Raw genomic sequence first — 22,340 nt, 5'->3', positions numbered from 1 at the left:
ATTACAATATACGTTTGTCTCTTACGCACAGCGGATCTTCAGGGTCTCTACTAGCACCGAATTCATAGAAGTTTCCATTTTCTCCTGGGAAACAGCAATTCTTTTTCCAGAGCACTAGGTACAGAAATAGTTAAGATAGAAAAGTGAGGATTTTTCATCATTTCAACTTTCTTAAGTGGCTGGATTAATTATTCTCTTAGAATATTAAGGAATACTAGAAAATTCTTCCCCGTAAGGGTGATGAGCTCTTAGGCAGAAGCTCTTCCCTGTGAGGGTGTTGAGGCGCTGGCACAGGGTGCCCAGAGAAGCTGTGGCTGCCCCATCCCTGGCAGTGTTCAAGGGCAGGTTGGACACAGGGGCTTGGAGCAAGCTGCTCTAGTGGAAGGTGTCCCTGCCCATGGCAGGGGTTGGGACTGGATGAGTTTGAGGTCCCTTCTGACCCTTCTTGATCACAAGATTAAATTTAAAATATTTTCAGGATTTTTCAATATTATTTATATTGGAAAAAATGGAGACAAAATTCCTTGTTTTTTTATGAAAGTAGAAGGGAAAAGCCACCTTTCCCACTGCTCACGCTATGATACCTCATGGTCAGTAATGACACCTTTCTGTGAGATGCTGCAGAGTTGCCATCTCCTGCAAAGATCAAGAGGATAAATCCCTAAACCCTTCTTTTGCTTAACTTCTAACAATGATGATCAATCTGATTCACTGGAAAATCAGGATCTGCTGCACAAGTGTCACCTCTCACTGCCACCGCTCACCAAACGCAACACCACGCTTCGAATGCTGCTCCGTTCTCCTGGTGAAGTACTTCAGCAGGAGCACTCTGCAGCCTGGAACAGCTCTCCCAATGGCTGGTGAGTGCCCAAAGGGCAATTCCAGTGACAGCATCCAACAGAACACCCAGCTTGGAATGGAAATCCACTCACACATACATTTGCTCTGCTAACACAAAAGCCACCTGCAGAATGTGACTACATTGCCAAACTATGTGGGGTTTGCTGCTTATTATTGTGGAGTTATTTTGTTATGTCCTTGCCACTACAGACAGCAAAAAGCTTCAAATTTAGGGGGCCTATAAGGATGCTGGGGACAGACTCTTCACTAGGGACTGTAGTGATAGGACAAGGGGTGATGGGTTAAAATTTAGATTGGATATAAGGAAGAAGTTCTTTACTGTAAGGGTGGTGAGGCACTGGAATGGGGTACACAGGGAAGTTGTGAATACTCCATCCCTGGCGGTGTTCAAGGGCAGGATGGACAGAGCCTTGGGTGACATGGTTTAGTGTGAGGTGTCCCTGCCCATGGCAGGGGGGTTGGAACTGGATGATCTTAAGGTCCTTTCCAACCCTAACTATTCTATGGTCCTATAAATGTTGTGTACCAGCATATCCTTAAAGGGACAAGTCAACAATCCCCAAAATGTGGCTGAGAGCTCAAAAACATCTGCTTCACGTGCTCCAATTTTCCAACACATCAGGCCACTGTCTGACCAGGTTTTCCCACAGCCAAGTAACTTTAATGGGGAATACAAGTGATGTGGGGACTGTCAAGGTCACCCTCAAAGGGTAATGAGGCAGGGAAAAGGGGATGTGGCTGTGGGAGAGTTGTGCTGTGGAACAGAATGAGGTGAAAGATGGAAATGAGGAAATCACAAATTGCTGAGTTGGAGAAACAGTGCAAATGAGCACGGTGAGAGGGATTAAGTAAGGAGAGAGTACGTTAAACAGAGCTTTGGGAGGACACAGGTGAAGGATGGAGATTCCAAGTGGGAAAATGGAGACTGGGAGAAGGAGAGAAGTGGGTACAGTGCTACATGGTGGGCATGAAGTTATGGCGTGGGCAATGACGTGGGCGATACTTGGTACCATCAATACCCTGGCTACAATAACCCCAGCAACGTGAAACTACAAAACGCTGCCAGCATGTGTCCTGTGAACATGTTTTAGCTACCTACAGTCCACCTTTCCTTCATGGTTCTTAAAGGCTGCCTGAAAGTCTCCCCTGGAATACACACTGATGCCTGAAGAACCATCAGCTGCATTTCTGAGAAACGACAATGCTTAGCTACAAACTTAGATGCTGGTTTTATTTGAAGGTCAGCATTGTAGCACTTTGCAAGAAACACTAATGAACACACTTTAGATATCTAGAATATTTACTTCTGAGTGTAAATACCTGGCTACAGCCTGGATAAAATGGTTTAACAAGTTAGATGGATGGGTACACGGTGACAGTACCGACACTGACACATGAGCCAGTGAGTGCACAAGGGCAGAATTGTTCTGTACACACACGTTTAGACTGGGTGGGCAGAAGCTGCTATGGCAGAGCAAAACAGGGGTACAGCAGGGGCTACCTGTGCCTCAGAGCCGGGCTCCATGGCGGGGGAAGTGGGGTCTCCCACAGGCCGCAACCGGGACGGGCAGCCCCGGGGAGGGGACAAAGGCATCTTTAAGCTTTCTCACCGCTGCTGTACTTGTCCCGGCACCGGAGAGCCGCGGCCCCAGGCGGGCAGTGCGGCTGGCGGGGCCGGGTCACCTCACCTCAGCGGAGAGCCCGCTCCTGTCCATCCCGCCTCACGTCTGCCAGTGGCTGTGGCTGTCCTCGCCCGAAGGGCTCGGCGGACACAGCAGCGCGGAGGCCGCACCGGGCCCAGCCAGCTGCGGCACCGGCGGCACCGAGCCCCGGAGGCCGCACACGGACCCAGCCAGCTGCGGCACCGGCAGCACCGGCGGCACCGAGCCCCGGGGAACCGAGAGCGCTCCCCGCATGCGCCCTGCCGAGGGATGCCTGTGGCGCAGGCGCACAGGGCGGCGGCGGCGGTGGGCTTGAGGCGCTCCGAGGCCTGAGGCGGCCGCACCGGAGGGAGCAGCGGGAGCGCGTCCGTGTGGCGGTGGCAGCGGGTGGGGGAAGGCGCCGTCCCCCGGGCCTCCCCCGGCATGGGGCGCTGCTGGGGCCGCCCCCCTCGCCGGGCGCGGCGCGCCCCCGGCCTGTGCCTGCGGCGCCGCCCGCGAGGCCTGTAGGGGCCGGGGGCAGCGGCGGCATGAGGAGCCGCTGCAGCCGCCGGCAGTGAATGGGCATCGCGGCGGAGCGGGAGCAGTCGGAGCCGGAGGCGCGGCCCCCGCGATGGCTCAGGAGAAAATGGAGCTGGACCTGGAGCTGCCGCCGGGGAGCGCCGCGGCCCCGAGCGACGGGGGCGGCCTGAGGAGATCCAACAGCGCCCCGCTCATCCACGGGCTCAGGTGAGCGCGGCCCGGCCCGGCCCGGCCCGGCCCGGCCCGGTGCCGCCGGTGGGGCTGGTGTGTGAATGTGTAGGTCTGCCCTGTGTTCTGTAGCTGAGGAGCACGCAGTGTGCAGGGGCAAGGCTGTGGCCGTTGCTATAAAGTAGCAATCGCTCTGATTTAAAGGTTCAGGTCTGACCCCAAAACCACCCAAATCGCTGCACCTTATGTGGCTATAAACAGTAAATCGTTTCAGAGCAGTCGGGTCAATTTAGGAAGATCGCTTCAAGGGATATTGGAGGATGCACAAGTTTTACATTTAGTGTAAAATGTTACATCAGTTGTCCTGGAGTTTGTCTGGATGATACTCATTTTGTTACTGTGTAATACTGGGAGAGACACATGTAGGTAAGCGTGCTTGGGTGTTGCTATCAGCCTCTGACTGCTGGTATTTGCAAGGGGGATTGGATGTTTGCCTTTAGCTGACAGGGCAGAGATGGGGAAAGCTCTCGGACGTGTATGGTCTCATGTGTAGCTTCGTGTTTGGGTAAGCTGATAACTCAACGCGCTATTTCTTGTCTTCTCTGGGTTGTCATGAAATTGGGAGATGCCCATTTCTGCAGCATGGCGTGGCTATTTGAGGTGGTTCACATGCTGCTCCTAGTAGTATGTCTGCAGCTTGGGAGAGCTTGTTGACAGTAAGCTTTGTAAAACAGTATAATACATGGGTACTTCCCCCCAGCAAACCCACTTAAACTTCACGTCTCTGTAAGGAACTAGGTATCAAGCGCTGAGCCAACCGCATAAATCATTTTGTACCAAAATGGTTAACGGTCCATTACTGTTCAGAGGAAATATTATTGTTTATGCAGTCATAATTTAATGCTGAGTAAACATGGTGATTCTTTTAATATTCACTGTATGTAGTGATAATTGTAAAGGAGCAACTCTCGGTTTACGTTTTGATGCAGTACACAACTATTGGGAATGGCAGTCATTCCTCAGGCAGATTGCTGAGCAGGTACACTGGTTATGTGACTGAGATGAGATGCTTTTATAATCTCATCCTTTTGTAAGTTACAAACTGTGGGACCCTTGGCTCCTTAAAAAAGGCATCCCATAACCATGCTGTAAGCAAAGCCTGAGCTCTTCCCTTAACGCTGTGCATATGCCATACATTAGGTGTGTGTACAAATGGAGCTGAAATGCCATGGAGCTGATTTGAGGTGGTTGCAGTGTTTTGCTTGTTAGGAATTTTCCAGCAGAATATTGTTTTTGCAAGATCGCAGCTCTTGGCAAGAAACTTCAGGGTTTTTTTTTTCCAGAATGGCTTCACTGGGTAAACTGAAACAAAAGCTCTTGAACAGCTTTTGCTGCTCTGCCTCCTGTTTTGACTTCTTCAGTAACAGACTTAGTAAGGAGCTTGGAGAGTGAGTTACCGTAGAGCCAAAGAACATTTTGAAGTGGAATGTTTTAGGTCATGGAAGTTACATTTCACAGAACTTTTGACTCTTTTTTCGTGCCAAATAAGATTGATTTTTGCTGGGAACTGTGAGTGTTTTCTGTGTGTGATGTGACCAGCTTTTGCAAGGGAGATTAAAAGTAAGGGTATTTCCAGGGTTTTTTCCTCTCCCTCTTAAAAAGAGCTTCTTTTGTATCAAATAACTAATCCTGTGTTATTTCACTTATGTGCTGTTTCCCAGTTAGAGAAGCAATGACTGTGATCAAAAGCCTTAAGGCTTTAAAACCTGCTTTTATTGTAGGTTAAATTTAACCTTGTTTACAAAAAGCATTTAGCACTTCATTTAAGTGTTCATAGTGATAAGATTTATCAAGATACTATTTTGTTTTTTTTTTTTTTTTGTCCTATTTTCTATGTAGCATTGAATCTGGCTTCAGCCAATGGTTAAATACCGTTTATAAACTCATTCTGCTGAATGATGCAAGTTGCAGTCATTCCAAATGTCAGAAATTCCCACAGAGATCATCAGTCTTTACAGGTTTTGAGTTATTCTGAAGACAGAGGATGATTAATTAAAATCATGAATTAAAATTGCTGGGACTTGGGGAAAGAACAATTTGCTTTTCACACTATGCCAACAACCTGCAGGAGTTCTTCCATACCTGTCTCTGGAGTGCTCTGTCTTGAAATGAGAGCTGTCACAGCATTTGAAACCGAGCTTCGATTGAGAGGTGCTTTTTGCTAGGAAGTAAATGGCTCTTGCATCTGACAAGTGTTTCTTTTCACAGTGATAACTCACAAGTGTTCCAGGCCAGTGTTCTGCGGACCCGCAGGAACAGCACCACAGTGATGAATCGTCACAGTCTGGTAAGGAAACTATTAAACCAACTGCATTAGGTCCAAGCAGGGTTAAAGGAGAAAATGAGGTTGTAGTCTGTGAAACTGATAGCACATGTTTTCAGAAACAAGGCTCTAACTCTGACATTAATGCACTGTACCTATAGTGAAATGTTACTTATAGACCATTGGGCCTTGGAAACTTGGGTACTTGTATTTCATTCTGATCATAACTTTATGAAATGCAAACAGGTGTTCTGTTCTAAGAATAAGAAAGGTAGTCTGTAAGGAAAACTGATTATGTAGATGTATTGTTGTTCAGTATTCACTGTGTTAATCATTTCTGATGGTTAAAAAAGACAGGTGGTGATACTCTTACTCTTACCTTAAATTGTCTTTTATATAGTAATGACAGAATAGACTGTTGTAATCAACAACAGTGATAGAATCATGTAATCACAGACTGGTTTGGGTTGGAAAGGACCTTAAGATCATCCAGTTCCAACCCCTGCCATGGTCAGGGACACCTCACACTAGACCATGTTGCCCAAGGCTCTGTCCAGCCTGGCCTTGAGCACTGCCAGGGTTGGAGCATTTACCACTTCTCTGGGCAATCTGTGCCAGTGTTTCACCATCCTCGCAGAGGATGATGTTGTTATATCTCTTTGATAATATAGCTCTATATATCTACATAGGTATCTTTTATAATGACTGCAGGGGCAGCTGTGCCATTTGCCTGGGGTTTAACCTGCAGGTTTCTGTCACTACGTGTCATTGCAAAGGAAGGGTCAACTAGCTCAGTGTCTTGCTGTTCGTTTCCATCCAAGAAAATAGCAGTGACACCTAGTGAGTAGATGTTTCGATGGTTTCTATTTTGTTTGTGTGGTTGGGGATCTTGTTTTGTTGTTTAAGAGAAGCATTTTAGCCTGTGGTTAGATATTTAGGTGCTATTTCAGCATTTTCTTTGTTTATTCTCTGTACAGCTCAGTCAGCTCCCTGTCAGGGTTCACTGTGTGGCCCCACAGAAGGCAGGGGGCACTGGAGGGACAGCAGTAGAAGGGCAGAGGTGCCAGGGCAGGTGGCTGTTCCCCTTGGCAGTGGTCCCTCTGAAACTTTACCTTCAGGGAAAAAGATTTATCTGACATACTGGAGAAGGGCAATGGGGAAGGTGTCTCTTTCCTTTCATAGTCTTAATAGTTTGTAATGGCTTTCATTAAGCTTTGTGCTCTCAAAGCACTGGAGATTTGAGAAGCCTCATTTCTCCAGTGAGTTCAGCCTGCTTTAAGAGGGACTGAGGTTTCTTTTCACAATAATTAAATCAAAGGACTGTAAACAAGAGAAAAGAAAGCTTTAAGCATTGGCAAAGAAAGGTGGTGACTTGTTGGGAACAAGATGCAGGATCCTCAGAGCTGGTGGGTTTAGTTACTGCATTAGATCCTGCAGAAGAAAACTGTCTTTTTAGGATTTCTATTTTATACTGCAAGCCACTGGTTTTGTATATATTTTGTTAATGTCAAACCTTAAAACATGTGGATCACACTCATAAAATTAGAACATAATGAGTGGAACAAATGCATTTTACTGTGGAACGCCCTAGTGAATAGGCAGGAATGTACTACTCTTCAAATCTTTTTCTCTGTGTGAGAATCAAGGTCACCTCAAGGTCTACATTGGCTGGTACAGCTTGGAGGAATTTTTATTAGGCTTTTAAGGAGCCTGTCCATTATAATAGCAAAACTGACCTAAACTGAACTTTAGAAGTAGCAACTCATAACATTATAGCTGTTAGACTTTGGTATATATTAAGATGACTACATTCTGGCAGAAACATTGAAACATCCTCTTGTGAGTCAGATAAGCTAGTATCTTTTGTGAGAAGGGTGTGAAGTCTTGATATTTGGCTTAAAGGGAGGATTCTGGATATATGAAGCATTAATAGTCTATAACTTACCATAACCTCTTGCGTAAGGCAGCAGAATCTCTGTGTTCTCCATGGCGCTGATGAGAAGATGGTGCAGTAAATGGTTAACTGAATGTTCATAAGCTCTCCAGGTTGAGCATGATGAAGAGCTCTGGCAATGTTTTGTGAAGCAGATGAAGCCTCCTACTGCATAAAGCATAGAAACACTTAGTAATAATGCAAACCTTACTTGCTGAACACACTGGGTCCATTTTAAGAAGATACCTTGTCAGCTTACAGAGAGGTTAAACCTCTAGTCGAAGCTTTAGCTTTGAAGTTTTGATCCCTGAATGGGTTAATAACAAAAGTCAATTGAGGGGCGAACATTTGAGGGATGGGAAATACATGAAAATAAATTATATTTTGAGAAAATAATCTCTTTTAATTGCTTGGGTTTGAGCATGCAGTTTTAGATCACAGTATTCCAGAGAGAGCTTGATGCAAAATGGACAGAATTATCAGAAGGCCATTTCTAGTGACATCCTCTCTGACTTCACCCAAATTGGTTGAAGAAGCTCTTGAGAAACCATAAGGAAGATATTTAACTCTTGTTAGCCTTCTAATAGCTGATTCTTTCAGCTGTCAAAGTAGGCATTGGTAGGCAGACAACAGTCCAGAAGCCTTTCTGCACATTGTGTTTTGGCTTTGGATTTTTAAAGGAAGAAGTTCTTCCCTGTGAGGGTGCTGAGGCGCTGGCACAGAGGAGCTGTGGCTGCCCCATCCCTGGCAGTGCTCAAGGCCAGGTTGGACACAGGGGCTTGGAGCAAGCTGCTCCAGTGGAAGGTGTCCCTGCCTGTGGCAGGGAGCTGGAACTGAATGAGCTTTAAGGACCCTTCAACCCAAACCAGTCTGGGATCCTATCATCTGTTGGAGAGCCTTCTGGATCACTTAAAATATTCTGGATCACTTCAGTGAAGAAGTTTATGCAACAATATACATTAAGGGTGGTAATGTGCTACTTAAAACCAGCTTTATTCTTTAGAGAAGTGGAAGCCAGGCTGATGCCAACTAGCATCATGTTCTTGCAAGTAACTGGTGTAGTTTCTATATACTATGAGCGTTTTAATTCTTTATTCTTGATCTGAGATAGCCCTATGGAGTGGGAACTGTCATTCCTGTGCCTTTCCCTCCCTTCTGTAGTTTCTAAGTGTGTCTCAGTTGTATATGGCTTTGTTTTGCAGTTTGTGCCATCATCGCCTATCCGTATTCCCAGCAGCCGTCTTCATCAAATCAAACAGGTAAGCACAGGTTCTAAGTCAGTTTTATTTCATTTTACATTTTTTATAGGTGGTTGGGGTTTTTTGCAGTTCATGTGTAATGTCCTTCAGGTGACAATAGATTTTACTTTGAAACGGTGTCTGCAGTGTCACTTCAAGGTGTTTTAAATGTAAAAGCTGGATCCTGTCTGCATAGCTCCAAATTTCCTGAATCTTACTCTGAGAAGGAGATTTGAGCAGAAAGAGGAGTCTGAAAATGGACATTTTGGAAAGGATATCTTTCATGTAAACCCTTAGGGTAAGGTTTCACCAAGGTTTTGGCAGTGGTGCCAGCATAAAGATTCACAGCCAATGCAAAGTGTTCTTAACTCGCGTTGACACAAGACTTCTGTTCAGCCAGAAAATGGACTGGATAAGGAGGCTAAAAGAATAAGTTTGGGCTCTTCTTGCTGGTTTGTTTTCCATCTGTATAATTATCTTATCCAGATTATGGCACTTGTGCTATCACAGCATGAGCAGAGGGGGAAGGGTACCAGAGCAAACGCTTGGGGAGGTGGCGGATATCTGAGTAGGCTTAAATAGCCCTGCTGCCCACATTCAAACCACTCAAGTTTTCAAATCAACAAGCTCAGAATCTTGTGGCTCCTCCATTTTCTATGCCTACTTTTTGACAGTAGGATGTTTATAAGATTTCCTTGAAGATCCTTGGTTTTATTTATATACATATATATTTTTAGCTTGCCAGTTTTCAATGGATAGGCTTGATTTTTACCGGGTAAAAAGTTAAGGAAGCAATTTAATGCTTCAGGCAGCGTTTTCAGGGTCTGACCCCTGAAGGCATTTTGCTTCCCATCTCAGATAGTGAAGGTGTATGCATAGTAATCCTGAAGAAAATAACTGTTTGCTTGCATTATGGAAATAATCTACTGGCTTAAAGAGACTGAAGCACTCAGGTCATTTGTAGGGTTGTTTTTATCTGCATCAAAAAGCATAGGATTAATATGTAAGTGCGATGAGAGCAAGGATTGACTCATAGAATTAACTGTTGTGGCTCTGCTATATTACATGAAGTTAAAGTCTGATAATCCAATACAGATACATCTGTATTCCTACTTCTTCCATACATTTATTAAAGCCAACGGTGACATTTCCCAATTTGTGTTTGGTCACTGAATACCCAAATTGGAATTCCATAGCCTGTATGTTTCCTGGCACAGATGGGAACCTGTGTGATTTACTTCTGATCTCTTTCAAATCTTACCAAATAATCACACAGTTGAACCATGTTACTGTTAGTAACATCGGGCAGATGTTTTGTTGAACTTCTATTCTTGGGCTGAACTGGGGAATCTACTCATTCACTCACCAGACTGAGCAGCATTCAGTTAGTTTGGAGGAATGGTGTCTACCCAAGAGGAGCTCAATAGTCAGGTTTGTACTTTAACTTGGTGTTAATGTTTAGTGTGATTTTACATCTCTGATCCATTTTAACGCTATTTTTTGGATGGTTTAGGAACAAAACACTAAATCCCAAATGCATTGTGTAAAATGCACTGTATTGCAAATGAAATGATGACGGGTGTCTGGTTAGTTACTCATCCATAGAACAGGGTAAAAATCCAGCCATATTTTGAGGATGATTTGCACTAGTTTCCACTTTGTGAAATAACACCATGCATAAAGTTACTCCAGCATGAGCAGAAGGTTTGCTTCATTGTTCAGTTTTGTAACTACTTCTTGGATAGTAATGAAAACAAAAACACTGCTTGAGGAACAACCAACTCCTATAAGCACTTCTTATGTGATGGTCTCTCTTGCTATATCTCTTACCCATCCTCTTCCCCTCACTCCTTTTTGCGTGGTGAGAGCTTGAGGTTATTGTTGCTTAACTGAGTTGGATTAATTTTGCTGCGTAGTAGAGTGAAATGAAACCAGAGCTGATTTGTTGCAGGAAAGTGCTTTTTTGTGTGTTTATCTTCATTTTTCATCTTTTAGGAAGAAGGGATGAATTTGCTGAATAGAGAAACAGTACGTGAAAGGTAAGCATCAAGGTGAACTGGAATGCTTCATGAAGTCTACTATGGGCCTGGGACAATACATTTCTTTTCTTCTTTATAGAGAAGTGCAAGTAGCAATGCAGATGAGCCACTCATGGGAGGAGAGCTTGAGCCTGGTAATGCATTCATGCTTCAATCTGTGTTTCTGTTGTCAGTATCAGGACACTAGAGACTCTCATGTCAACGTTTTCTTTATTAGCTTGACCTACACTTCAGGTTTTTGTATATTGCTGCTTTTGATCAGCAGTTTTTCCACACTAACAAGGCATAGGATGATCAGTTGTTTGAGGATACATGTGGGTTCCTTTGCATCCATGCAAAGAAAGTTGCATGGATGTCTGCCTATTCAAATTTTCTTCCAAATTCTGATACTCACCTAATGATGCTTAAGGCTTTTTGGTCGTTGTTAAGCATAAGCTCATAAATGGCTACCTAAAAGTGATTAATATGATGGAGGATAACTTTGGAATTGTACTCAGTTCCACGCCAATCAGCCCTTTTCATGGTAAGGAACTTGCTCCTAAGATTAATTCTATGTACTGTTTCCAGACTGACAATGATTTTGAGAAATCCTCATCACCAAAGCAAGTGGACTTTGTCCCAGTTTCTCCAGCTCCTTCACCTACTAGAGGAATAGGGAAGGTGAGCAAAATGTGGTAATAATGGGTCTATCTTGAACAGTACTAAATAAATCCAACCAAATTGATAGCAAAAGATGAAGCCACCTGCTCCTTTCTGCCCCAGTGGCAAACAAGAAACTAGAATAAAGAAACAAAACCAGCCCTAAAGCCCTAAACCAGAAAATATCAACCAGCAGATGCACATCTTGTGGGTGTGAAATTCTGTGGAGTGTTCAACTGTTAATATGTGGTTAGTAAATCTTATTCTTTATTTGCCTTCTTCTTGGAGTCAAGAGGAAGGAGTGTACATGCCTGTTTTCAGAGTCATGGAATGGAGCTCATCTCAGTCTCCCCTCTGGCCTAAGGTTAAAGCCATTTAACCCAGCTACAGTGAAATAAATCCTTGTCAACCTGCATGTTTTCTGCCTGAAAATGGAATCTCCAGTTTTAGGGGTTTTTCGTTCTCAGTAGTGAAATATCTGGGTACACCCAGCCCTGTTGACTGGGTGCTTGCATCAATAATGGGTTGCTTATTTAGCCCCAGTAAGGATCAGTTGTTACTGTATGGGTGTGATATGGTGTTTATGCATAAATAACACAAGCTGTTTTCCTCTCAGCAATGTTTCTCACCATCTTTGCAAAGCTTGGTGAGCAGCAGTGGGTTACCTCCGAGCCCCAGCCCAAGTCCAACACGGAGATTTTCAAGGTCGGTACCAGATCATATCAATAATAGGAAATTACAGAAGGCTTTTGAAATCCCAGAATTTGTTATAGACACAAAATGATGATCACAAATACAACTTTATATATTCATGAACAAAGGGGGGACATGACACATTGTATAAGCTGTTACAATGCCTATCTTCTTAGTGTTTTCCACTTAGTAGTTTGTAATCCAAGCATCTGTTAATGCTTTACATGTTTTCAAGCTTCCTTTGTTAATGGCGACCACTACAGCGTATGCCTTCCTTTAGCAGGAGAAGCCAGAGTCCAATTAACTGCATTCGACCAAGTGTTCTGGGGTCAATAAAAAGAAAAGGTACAGTATTTGGTTTGGGCTGATGTAATAGGCCAGCTTGTGAACTTTATCAATTAAAAACAGAATATAGCTTTCCTCATAATTCTGTTCAATTGCCTGACACTTGAAAGAGTGCCTAGAAATAGAAGGTATTACAGGGGACCAAATAAATAGAACTGATTACAGAGGTAAAACAGATTGTGAAATTAGTTTTTACTCTTCCATAAGACTAATAGTTGTTCTGTTCTAACGGCTCTCCATTAGGTCTGTATAGTCATATAGACATATATAGACATATAGTATAGTCATATAGACAACATAATGATCATATATATACCTGATAACATAATGATCATAACAGACTCCTCTGTAGTCATATAGACCTGATAAGAAATGGATGTAACCTGCTTAACAAAACAAGAAATATAGCTGTTGGTATATTACCAAGTAAAACGTTTTGGAAGTCCTGGATAGCACAGCACACAGGTACTATAGATGTAATAATCACCCTTCAGAACCAAAAGCTGATGCAGAGACCTTGTATAGACACCTTTACTGCTTTATTGGGAAATGTTTCCCAATCTCCCTGTGTTTTTATTCAAGTTTAACTTCTGGTTATTTTATTGCATCTGTTTTTATATCTTCATGCTTCACCTTTGTAACAGAACACTCTGGCTCCGAGACAACTTTTATTTGAGTTCTGTCATAGCCTGTTTAAGCATGTATCTATCCTCCCTTCTTCTAGGGTATTTGGAAGTCAAAATCAATGCATAAGTTTAGTGGTAATCCTGAACCTTGTTTCTATTGATTGCAAGAGGAAAACAAGCTTCCTTATTGTCAGCTTCTCTGCTTTGGTGGAGCCAGTCAGTGAACGGATAGCTGAATAAACTGGAACAAAAAGACTGTTCTTCACTATTGAAGAATAAATACCTGATATCTAAACTCAGTTCATAATTCACTAAATTTTATTGAAGTTTGGACTAAAATGTTGCCAAGAAACAGTCTTTAAAATTTCAGCATGAAATTTCTGGTTTACATTTAAAATAACGCTCATTCTCTTGTGCAAGATGGAACCTCTGTTCTGTTTGCTGTTCACCGAAAGCAGATTTTAGTTGCAATGACTGGTAATGTTTTATCATTCCTTATCTCTTAACAAAGGTGTAATGGAGGTAGAAGATCATCCAAAAAGATTATTCCAAGGATCCACCAACATGCTTAGCCCTGAGGTTTCACATCAGGCAGACCTTGGCGGATGGTAAATGCTGTACTATTTATTGTGTCCATATCATCAGAAGCATTACAGGTCTCTCTTCATCTACCAATGATTGTGCTTGAAGTTGTTTTGGGGATTTTTAAGTACAGACATCTCATTTTGCAGCAGTGGAAGCACCACAGTCAACAGGCAGCCCTGTTCACTACAATGCACAGTTTCTAGACAGGCTGTTAACGTGCTTCATTGAAATGGGAGTTGAGTATTTTTAGGAAAAGATATCTCATGGCTGACAACTCCTTGAATCTAGTTTCAAGCTGCAACCAAATGTGAATGTAGCACACCCCCATTGGGGGTGGATTGGGGGTTTTCTTCCTTCTCATTTTCCTTGCTCTTAGTCACATAGGAAAACTGGTTCTGCCCCTCCCTGCCAGGAGGAGATAAAAGTACTATGTTAAAAATCATAACAACTTGAAATAGCAAGGGGTTTTGATTTAGTATTTCAGTCAAGAGGTTCATAATACATAGGGTGTGCCCACACAACTATGCACACAGGCTTGCTCACAGCACTTCTGTCCTTGCCTCTCAGCTGATGTACGTGGCTGTGCACAACCTTTGAGCCATAGCCGTGGCAACAATAACATGGGTGTTTTAAAGGTACTTTAAAAATGTACCTTTTCTTGCACTCCTATTCCCAATAGGCACAGCAGTGCAGGGTCATGGCTGCATCTTGGTTTAGGAGATGGTAATTTTGAAAAGCACTTTGATGCTGTCGCTGGTGATAGATCACCTCAGGTGTAATTCTGAGTCCTGTGCAATACTTCATGAATGGTGCAACTGAAGAATGTACAGTTTATCATCAGCTCTCCCCATGACAGAGGCCTCTGGGTATGTGCTAGGCCAGGATGTTGTAGGAGATGGGGTAAAGCTTGGGATGAATTCGTCAGCCTTACGCTTTCTAATCTGTACACCATTCCTGGGTGAGCTGAAGAAGGTGGGCAGAATGTTATCTGCCTGTCTGGAAGTGATTGTGCAGCGTGTAATTGCAGCTTTATTTCAAATCATAGGGCTTACTGTTCCTTCAGAGATGCTCTAAAATAGCTTTATAATTAGTGGAAGCTAGTATCTGAAACTTGGATTACCTCATTTCTCCTAACTTGCTGTTCCTCTGTTGCCAGTCTGTCGTCACATGCTCTCGATGACAACAGGAGCAGTGCAGGCTCTTCCTGTGACTCACCAGCTGAAGTTGGCACCAATACAGACTCTCCAGTCTCACTTTCTGACTCCAGATCTCCTTTTTTACCAGTAGATCTCACGGCTAAGTTACCCATCAATTGAGAAGCAGAAGTCTGCTAATGGACACCAGGAAACAGGCTGGACATCAATAAGACTTTCTGTTGTGTGTAACTGATTCTGTTCCTCATAGGAACTTCCAGAAATGTCATGATTTCTAGAAAACTTCCAGAATAGTTCCTTGAGGAGGAATTCATGTTTCTAGTGATTTGTATGACATTTACTACAATACAGTAAGCATTTGAATCACAAACATATTTGATGCTAACATCAGTGAGCAAGCTGTTGATTTACAATGGATGTTGTCTTGTTGGAGTAAGTTACAAGTATTCTATGTACATTCTGCTTGTGGAACTCTTGGCTTTCCAACAGCTGCCAGGCAGCATCCTCACTAATATAACGTGGTGCTTGTGTAGTAGCAGATAACTTTCACACTTGTCCTCAGTCTGAAACCAGCAAAGCAGCTTTTACTAAGTTGTTTTTATTCCAGGAGTGTTAGATATTTATCCTTTTTGTTCTTCATATGAAATAGGGAATACTGGGAGGGGGGAACTGATTCTTGTGTTCTATGATGATTGGCTGTTAATCAATCCTGTGTTCTAATAGATGCCAAAAGAATGAGTTGGTGAATTGCCAACTTAAATTGATATGATGGATTTTATTCATGATCATGACTGCTCTTGTGGCTAAATTCAGATTAGGTGGGGAGCATTCTTCTGGGGGTTTCTATTTTCATTTTCTTCCCCATGTAGATGACTTATTAGAGTGGTAGATGCTCTATTAAAGGCCTTTTAATAAGGAAATATAGTAATAATGTTTGGAACAAAACATTAAATCCTGAGGTTTTAGTAATGAGTGCTTCAGAAGCGTGTTATTTTAACACGCAGTATTTGTTCCCATACATGGCTTTTGTTGGACAAATACAGAGAGGAATCTTGAATGCCTTTATACAGGCTGAGGCAATCAGACATGTTTAATCTGTGTTTCATCTCCTGCTGTCACTGCCTCGAACAATGGCATTGAGTTATTTCTGCTGTTGAGAACTTCAGATGCCAATTACAAGAGGTTTTGGGATTCTTGTGCTATATTGGAAAAGTGAGTGGGTTGAGACATCCCAATCTCAACTTGGGAGTTCCCCAAACAGGAGGAGAACCTGCAAACCCCACCATAGCAGCTGGTTTCAGGTTTTCCAGTGACAACCTCCTTTTGGTTGTCGACTCCTGCTACCCGGTTGAACTTCCCCAGCTGGGTCCCTGTTTGCACGTGTGTGTGCATCTGTACTGTGAGGTTTCAAGCCTCCCCTCCAGAGAGGTTAATAACAAAGCAAAATGGTTTCTTTCTAACACTAAATCTTTGGTCTGTGTAATAAGGTGAGAAAAGTGTGGAGACTTCCTCAAGTAGGAGAAAAGCCTGAAGTCTGCTGTGAAAGATGGATGAAGCTTTGACTGACAGCAGCCATCAAGAGTAGAAATGGACAACTTGGAGTGCAAAGACCTGGTGACCTGAGGGCCAGCGACCAGTGTCCGTATGTCCTTATTGTAGAGAGAATATAGAATGTATTTACTAGTTTGACTCAGTTCAAGTAAGAGATGACATGGTTTACTTCTCATTTCATTCCTCTTAAATTATTCTAATAGTCAACTTCCTGATTGCAGCTCCTTTTCAAAACCCAACTGCCCTTCATCCCTGTGGCGGATGGACAAGCTTGTGTTTCGTGTCTGTTGGCTCTAATACAGCACAGTTTGGTTTTGCAGTTTCAGGTATGTGCCAAAGAGTTGCTGTGTGTTCACTCTTCTGTGGTGAGGGCAAGATAGGGTTTTAAACATCTTGTAGAAGAATGAACCTCCTGGTGTCTCTTCCAGTCTTCTAAAGATGCACCAGTGGAGGGTTTGATAGTTCCGTGGGGGTCAGCTCCTCTCTCTTCTGTGGAATATTTATGCTATTTTTCAAATAAGTGCCAATAAATGGAAAAATAAATGTGTGTTGCTGTTTGTGCACTTTGTTAGAGCCAACCAGATACTGGTTTTAATGTTTAAATGCTTTCAGTTTTCATTCAGAGTATCTATTGTAACCCACTTCCCCCCAGTTGGAGCTGGATGACCCTTAAGGTCCCTTCCAACCCAAACCAGGCAGGGATTCTGTGATCTTAAAGTTCTGTGGCAGCTCTAAAACCAAATCAAATCAACCCCAACATTCTCAAAAGGCTTCACTAGCTAAGCTACATTTGCCCCTGGTTTATACCTAAAGGAGGTTGTGCTGAAATAGTTTGGAAGTGAGAAGCTGCAGTTGGCTGGGGACAGTATGGAGGCTCTCGCCTCTTAAGAAGTGGGGGATCTTTGTGGTTTGCCTTAATGGGGCAATTGGTGCTGTTGGAGGAGAGAGCAGCAGTGATGTATCTGCAGTCTGGATGTATCTGCAGTTGTTCCTTTCGCTGCTTTTGGAAAACAAATCACTTTGAAGTTGTGGAAAAGGCATGGAATTATAGAATGGTTTGTGTTGGAAAGGACCTTAAGATCATCCAGTTCCAACCCCCTGCCGTGGGCAGGGACACCTCACACTAAACCATGGCACCCAAGGCTTCGTCCAACCTGGTCTTGAACACTGCCAGGGATGGAGCATTCACAACCTCCCTGGGCAACCCATTCCAGTGCCTCACCACCCAAACAGGAAAGAACTTCTTCCTTATATCCAATCTAAACTTCCCCTGTTTCAGTTTGAACCCGTTACCCCTTGTCCTGTCACTACAGTCCCTAATGAAGAGTCCATCCCCAGCATCCCTATAGGCCCCCTTCAGATACTGGAAGGCTGCTCTGAGGTCTCCATTTCTTGTCCATTGTGTCACTGAGAAGCTGCAGGTTTGTGCCCTGGGGTCAGGAGGCACATCCAGGATTTTTCCAATGAGATGAAATACTGCATTTTGGAACCAAATTACTCATGAATAAGGAATATTGAAGCTGTGCTTGATCGAGTGTCGTTGTTACAGGACTATTGTACATGACATCCCTTGGCTGATCTGAATTTGTATTACAAGTGTTAGGCCTTTGTTTTCCCCTGAGAAGAAATGGGCAGCTTCCTTGTCTTAGGCCTTACTGGAAGTAGTATGATGTGCATATACATACATATATATATATATAAATGTGTAAATATATAAGTATATGATACATAAACTTGTTTATCCTGCAGCTCTTTGAGGGTGTAGAGCCGTTCCTCTGGGATCCTGCTGCTCCTCTGCCATGGCACCCTTCCAAGGTCCTGCTTGTGATCAGTACTTCATTGCTCTGCTTGAAAACTCTCCCATGGGATTTGTTGGCAGGGAAATCAGGTCTTGGGCCAGTTGTGTCTTCCTTGACAACTGATAGGTGTTTTTCTTCCTTCCACCTTCTGCAGAGTGACGTGGCTGCCGAGGGAACACGGATAACGGTGCCAGTGCTCAGTGGGACAGTATTTATGGAATGAGAGCTCCAGTGCTTGCTGCCTTTAGCAGAGGGATAGATACTTGACGCTGGAAGAGAGGTACAAATGCCAGGGAAAAGGAGCCTGTGCAGCAGCGAGATCAGCTTGCTGGGGTCTTGTGTGTGGTCAGTGAGATCTGAATGCTTGAGTGTAAGTGATCACCAGCCCATACAAACAAAACAGGGCTACAAAGTCTTGCAGTGGGGAGCCTGAGATGATTTGGTCTCTGAAGGTCTATTGTGGTTCTAGTATCAGTGCTGTATGTGTGAGTCCAGCGCCACTGTGGTGAGATGTTTGCCAGGGAAGTGACTAAAGGCAGGAGAGATCTGTGGTGCTCGAGAACAGCTTGTGCATTCCTTAGCACAAGAAGTGTTCACTTTACACTGTTGTGCTCTTGCATATGTTGGAGTCGGGACTCATTTACTTAAAATAGGGAGCTTCAGGAGTCCTAATTAAAATGTGTGAGCTCTTCAGAGCCTGTTTCAAGCAGCTTTTCACCATCATCACCAAGTGGCAGATGGAGTTGAAGTTGATCCCTCTTCTCCTGGAAGCACCACGTTAAATATTTGTCAATGTAATTGGATGTTTACAGCTCCAGTACAATAGGTAAAACCTTAATGACAGGAAGATCTTAGGCAGAAGCTCTTCCCTGTGAGGGTGCTGAGGCACAGGGTGCCCAGAGAAGCTGTGGCTGCCCCATCCCTGGCAGTGTTCAAGGCCAGGTTGGACACAGGGGCTTGGAGCAAGCTGCTCTAGTGGAAGGTGTCCCTGCCCGTGGCAGGGGTTGGAGCTGGAGGAGCTTTAAGGTCCCTTCAACCCAAACCAGGCTGGGGTTCTGTGGCTTGCAAGAGCCCTTCACAGGAACTGGATGTCAGAATTGTCACCTCACAGCAAATGTGGTGCCTGTTTCCAAAGGGTCTCTCTTGGATGGGTGGGTGTTCCTCTGCTTTACCTGTGACAGTGGAGTCTTCCCATTTCTGTGTGCTTGGTATGAGCTTCCTTGTCTGATGTCTTCCTTGAGACCTGCCAACAGCCAGCCTGGGTCTTGGTCAGGAGATGCCCTACATCTAAAGACATGCCGGAAGGGAGGGATTCCTTCCTTCCCCTTTGGGGTCTGGTGGTAGAAGCATGAGAGAGGAGGGGAAAAAATAAGCAAGTGGAGGAGAATAACCTTGTCTGACTTTGAGTCGCTGGCTCAGCAACAGGAATCTCAGAAGGGGGGAGGAGCTGAGTGCATTTAAACCAGAACCAAACACATCTCTACACGCCTTCGTGCTGGTTCCCCTCTGCCCCTCAAGGGACTGGGATCTCCAATCCCAGGGAGATTCCTCAGACAAATCTGGCATTTATAAACCATGAAATTCCTCTGCGGGTTTTAGTTTCTCCTTGCTCCACATGAGCCTTGGAAAATGTTTGTTAAATTCAAGGCTTCCTTCCATGATTAATGGCATGTAAATGTGTAGAACTTTGCTGGGTGTTGAGTAGGAAGAGCTGCTGCAGTGGGAGCAGCTCCTGCTGCAGGCTCTGCCTTTGGAAACATGGGTTTCTTGCTTACTTTTTCCCTTTGTGCCATAGAGAAATCAAACCCAAGGCGTGCATGTCGGGCACTGGGTTTTGTGGCACAGAAATAGAGCGCTGTGGGGTCTTGGAGCCAGCTTGCATCAGACTGTGTGGCACTCGCATCGCTGCAAGCAACCGCTGCCAGAAATACATCAGGGTGCTTTCACTGTAAGTGCATTCACTGCAGCACTCGGCGTTGGTTTCGGAGATTCCTGGCAGATTCCTGAGGGAAGGCACTAATGGGTTGGTGCTGTTGATGGAACACAGGATTCCAGAGCCTTACTGCAGAGTTTTGTCTTGTGATGTGGGTTATGCTCGTCTAACGCCTTGGTGTTCCTACCTTGAGTACCTCCCTAGAGAAGGTTGCTCTCACTTTGTTAGGTGCATTGTTAGTTCCTCTCTTTTTAACCTGTAACCATGGCTTTAAGTTCTATCACAGACTCTCTCACTCTTTCATTCCATGTCTTTGACAGGCATTTGATCAGTCTTCTTTGCTCCTTAGTCTTACCTCTTGCTCTGCCAGGCTCAGGATGACAGCAGTTACATGTGTCTGGACTGATGCTGCATGACAGAGCTGTTACAGAGAGCCTGTTACTCAGGTGGGCCTCCTTACTAGCCCTTTCCTCACTGTGAGGAAATGAGCCATGGCTTTGGTGCTGCTGCAGTCATGGCTGTGCTGCTTCCCCTGGGTGTAGTTCCATATTGTGTTGTCAGTGTGGTTACAGAGCTTTGCAGATTTTCGGGAGCTGATGTGCATTGGCTACAGTTCATTATCCAAAGTCACCAGGTAGCTAGCAAAAGCGGAGAGCTTCTATAAAAGACAAAAATAGACCAAAAGAAGTGAGTGCATCCCCTTACCTGGCTGTAGGTGTTACACTGTGAGTGTTCATTCCTTCTGTACTCATTTTTTGAGGGTATGCAGGTTCTTTAGGACTCCTTTCATTTACACATCCATTATCTTTAAGTGGCTCTTGCTAGAATGAGCAGCAGTGGTTTCCCAGCCTTCACTAGCTTATCTGGAGCAGCACTGAGTGAGTTATGTCCTCCTGGCAACAGCTACTGCACCCTCCTTCAATGGTTGCTCAGAGAAGCTGTGGCTGCCCCATCCCTGGCAGTGTTCAAGGGCAGGTTGGACACAGGGGCTTGGAGCAAGCTGCTCTAGTGGAAGGGGTCCCTGCCCGTGGCAGGGGTTGGAGCTGGGTGAGCTTTAAGGTTCCTTCCAACACAAACCATTCCATGACCTATGAAGGATCTCTCATTCTGAGAACTTTCTTTGCTGTAAGCAAAGTACTCCTGGAGCTGGTTTAGAGGCTCAGGGCAGTTTCCTCTGCGGGATGATTCCCAGTGGGCCTAAGTTTGGACGTGTGAGATGCATACTCCTGATAAGGGAAAGCGGTGATGGACCTTGGCATTTCTAGGGGAAGCTGTTACAAGAAAAGGGAGGTATTTGGAATATGCATTGACAAATGAGGACTAAACTATGGTGATTTATCGCCAAACCTCTTTGGCAGCCTCTCTCCAGTTTAGGCCTCTCGGTTATCGGATCCTTCCTGTGTGTGCACATGAAATGAAGTAATGTACGAATGGCTTTGAGAGCTCGGAGCTGCTTGGTTCCGGGAAGGATTTCTCCCGTGTCGAAGGCTCGTTCCTGTGATGGGCTCCTCAGAGCCCCTCTTGGGCTGTTTGGCAGCAGCAGTGGCTGTCACCGACCCCACACTGGGTTATCCCCCTGGGGTGGGTGCTGAGCCACCAGCAGCAGCGTTCCCCTCAGCAGGGACTGGATCTGTTCCCGGGTGCTCTCCACATGAGGCTGCTCCACCGGCTCCCCAGGCTCCGGCGCTCCTCCAGCTCCCATCCCTGGTGAAACAAGGTCCCTTCAGCTCCGTTCAGTCAGGTCTGGTGTGGTTTGAAGCATTCCATGACCCTCCTTTAGAGACAACAGGGAAGTTAAAAGCGTTTTCTGATCCCCACGAGTGCAAACACCCAGAGGAGCTCCTGTCCCTGAGCCTCCAGCAGCTGGGAGCACCGCTGAGCCTGCCAACGTTCCTTGTTTGATCCCAGTGCCCCAGCGAGCGCTGGGTAAACAGGATGATTGTTTCTGCTGGGTGATCGTAAAGCCCTCCTCACTGTCTGCTGAGAGCACTCCTCCATGGCAAGGAAATGGCTGGGTTTGTTTGTTTAAGAGGCAGGGATGGGAAATGACGCCAACGCTTAACTGGTTTTCCTGGTGTTTTTAGAAGGCACTGTCACTGTCTCAGGTCTTATTTCCAAAGGCATTCAGTGTTTTCCACAACCCTGCTAAGTCCTACAGCTGTGTGCATGCGTGTGTGTGTGTATATACATATATATGCATAGGCATCAAAAAATAGCTTATAAATTTCCTGCACCCACCTGGTGATGGGACACGAGTGCCTCCCTGTGCCCAT

The 22,340-nt window shown here is 44.7% G+C and overlaps 1 protein-coding gene across 2 annotated transcripts; it reads left to right on the top strand.

The window, feature by feature from the left end:
- Nucleotides 1-2,961: 2,961 nt before the first annotated feature.
- LOC134160598 (P2R1A-PPP2R2A-interacting phosphatase regulator 1) lies at nucleotides 2,962-16,878 on the top strand. Of its 2 annotated transcripts, none has more exons than XM_062612739.1 (10): nucleotides 2,962-3,248; nucleotides 5,478-5,556; nucleotides 8,668-8,724; nucleotides 10,699-10,742; nucleotides 10,822-10,876; nucleotides 11,310-11,402; nucleotides 11,998-12,086; nucleotides 12,355-12,419; nucleotides 13,557-13,653; nucleotides 14,787-16,878. In XM_062612739.1, exons 1-10 carry the CDS (start codon nucleotides 3,133-3,135, stop codon nucleotides 14,944-14,946), a joined length of 855 nt encoding a protein of 284 aa, XP_062468723.1. In that variant the 5' UTR covers nucleotides 2,962-3,132; the 3' UTR covers nucleotides 14,947-16,878. The 2 variants fall into 2 exon arrangements, with proteins under 2 accessions (XP_062468723.1, XP_062468722.1); XM_062612738.1 differs by having other exon boundaries at nucleotides 3,002-3,248; nucleotides 12,358-12,419.
- The last annotated feature ends 5,462 nt before the right edge of the window (nucleotides 16,879-22,340 follow it).

This window comes from Pezoporus occidentalis, unplaced genomic scaffold (assembly GCF_034315485.1).
Source record: "Pezoporus occidentalis ecotype Australia unplaced genomic scaffold, CSIRO_AGI_Poc_V1 ctg161, whole genome shotgun sequence".
Taxonomy (NCBI): Eukaryota; Metazoa; Chordata; class Aves; order Psittaciformes; family Psittacidae; genus Pezoporus; species Pezoporus occidentalis.
This window is presented reverse-complemented; position numbering and strand designations above follow the sequence as displayed.

What these genes read in the sequence shown, in the direction of transcription:
- LOC134160598 (XM_062612739.1), top strand. Translation starts at nt 3,133, where the DNA reads ATGGCTCAGGAGAAAATGGAGCTGGACCTGGAGCTGCCGCCGGGGAGC. An exon ending in GTCTTCATCAAATCAAACAG is followed by an intron (nt 8,725 to 10,698) that starts GTAAGCACAGGT and finishes TTCATCTTTTAG; the next exon opens with GAAGAAGGGATGAATTTGCT. An exon ending in CCAACACGGAGATTTTCAAG is followed by an intron (nt 12,087 to 12,354) that starts GTCGGTACCAGA and finishes GCCTTCCTTTAG; the next exon opens with CAGGAGAAGCCAGAGTCCAA.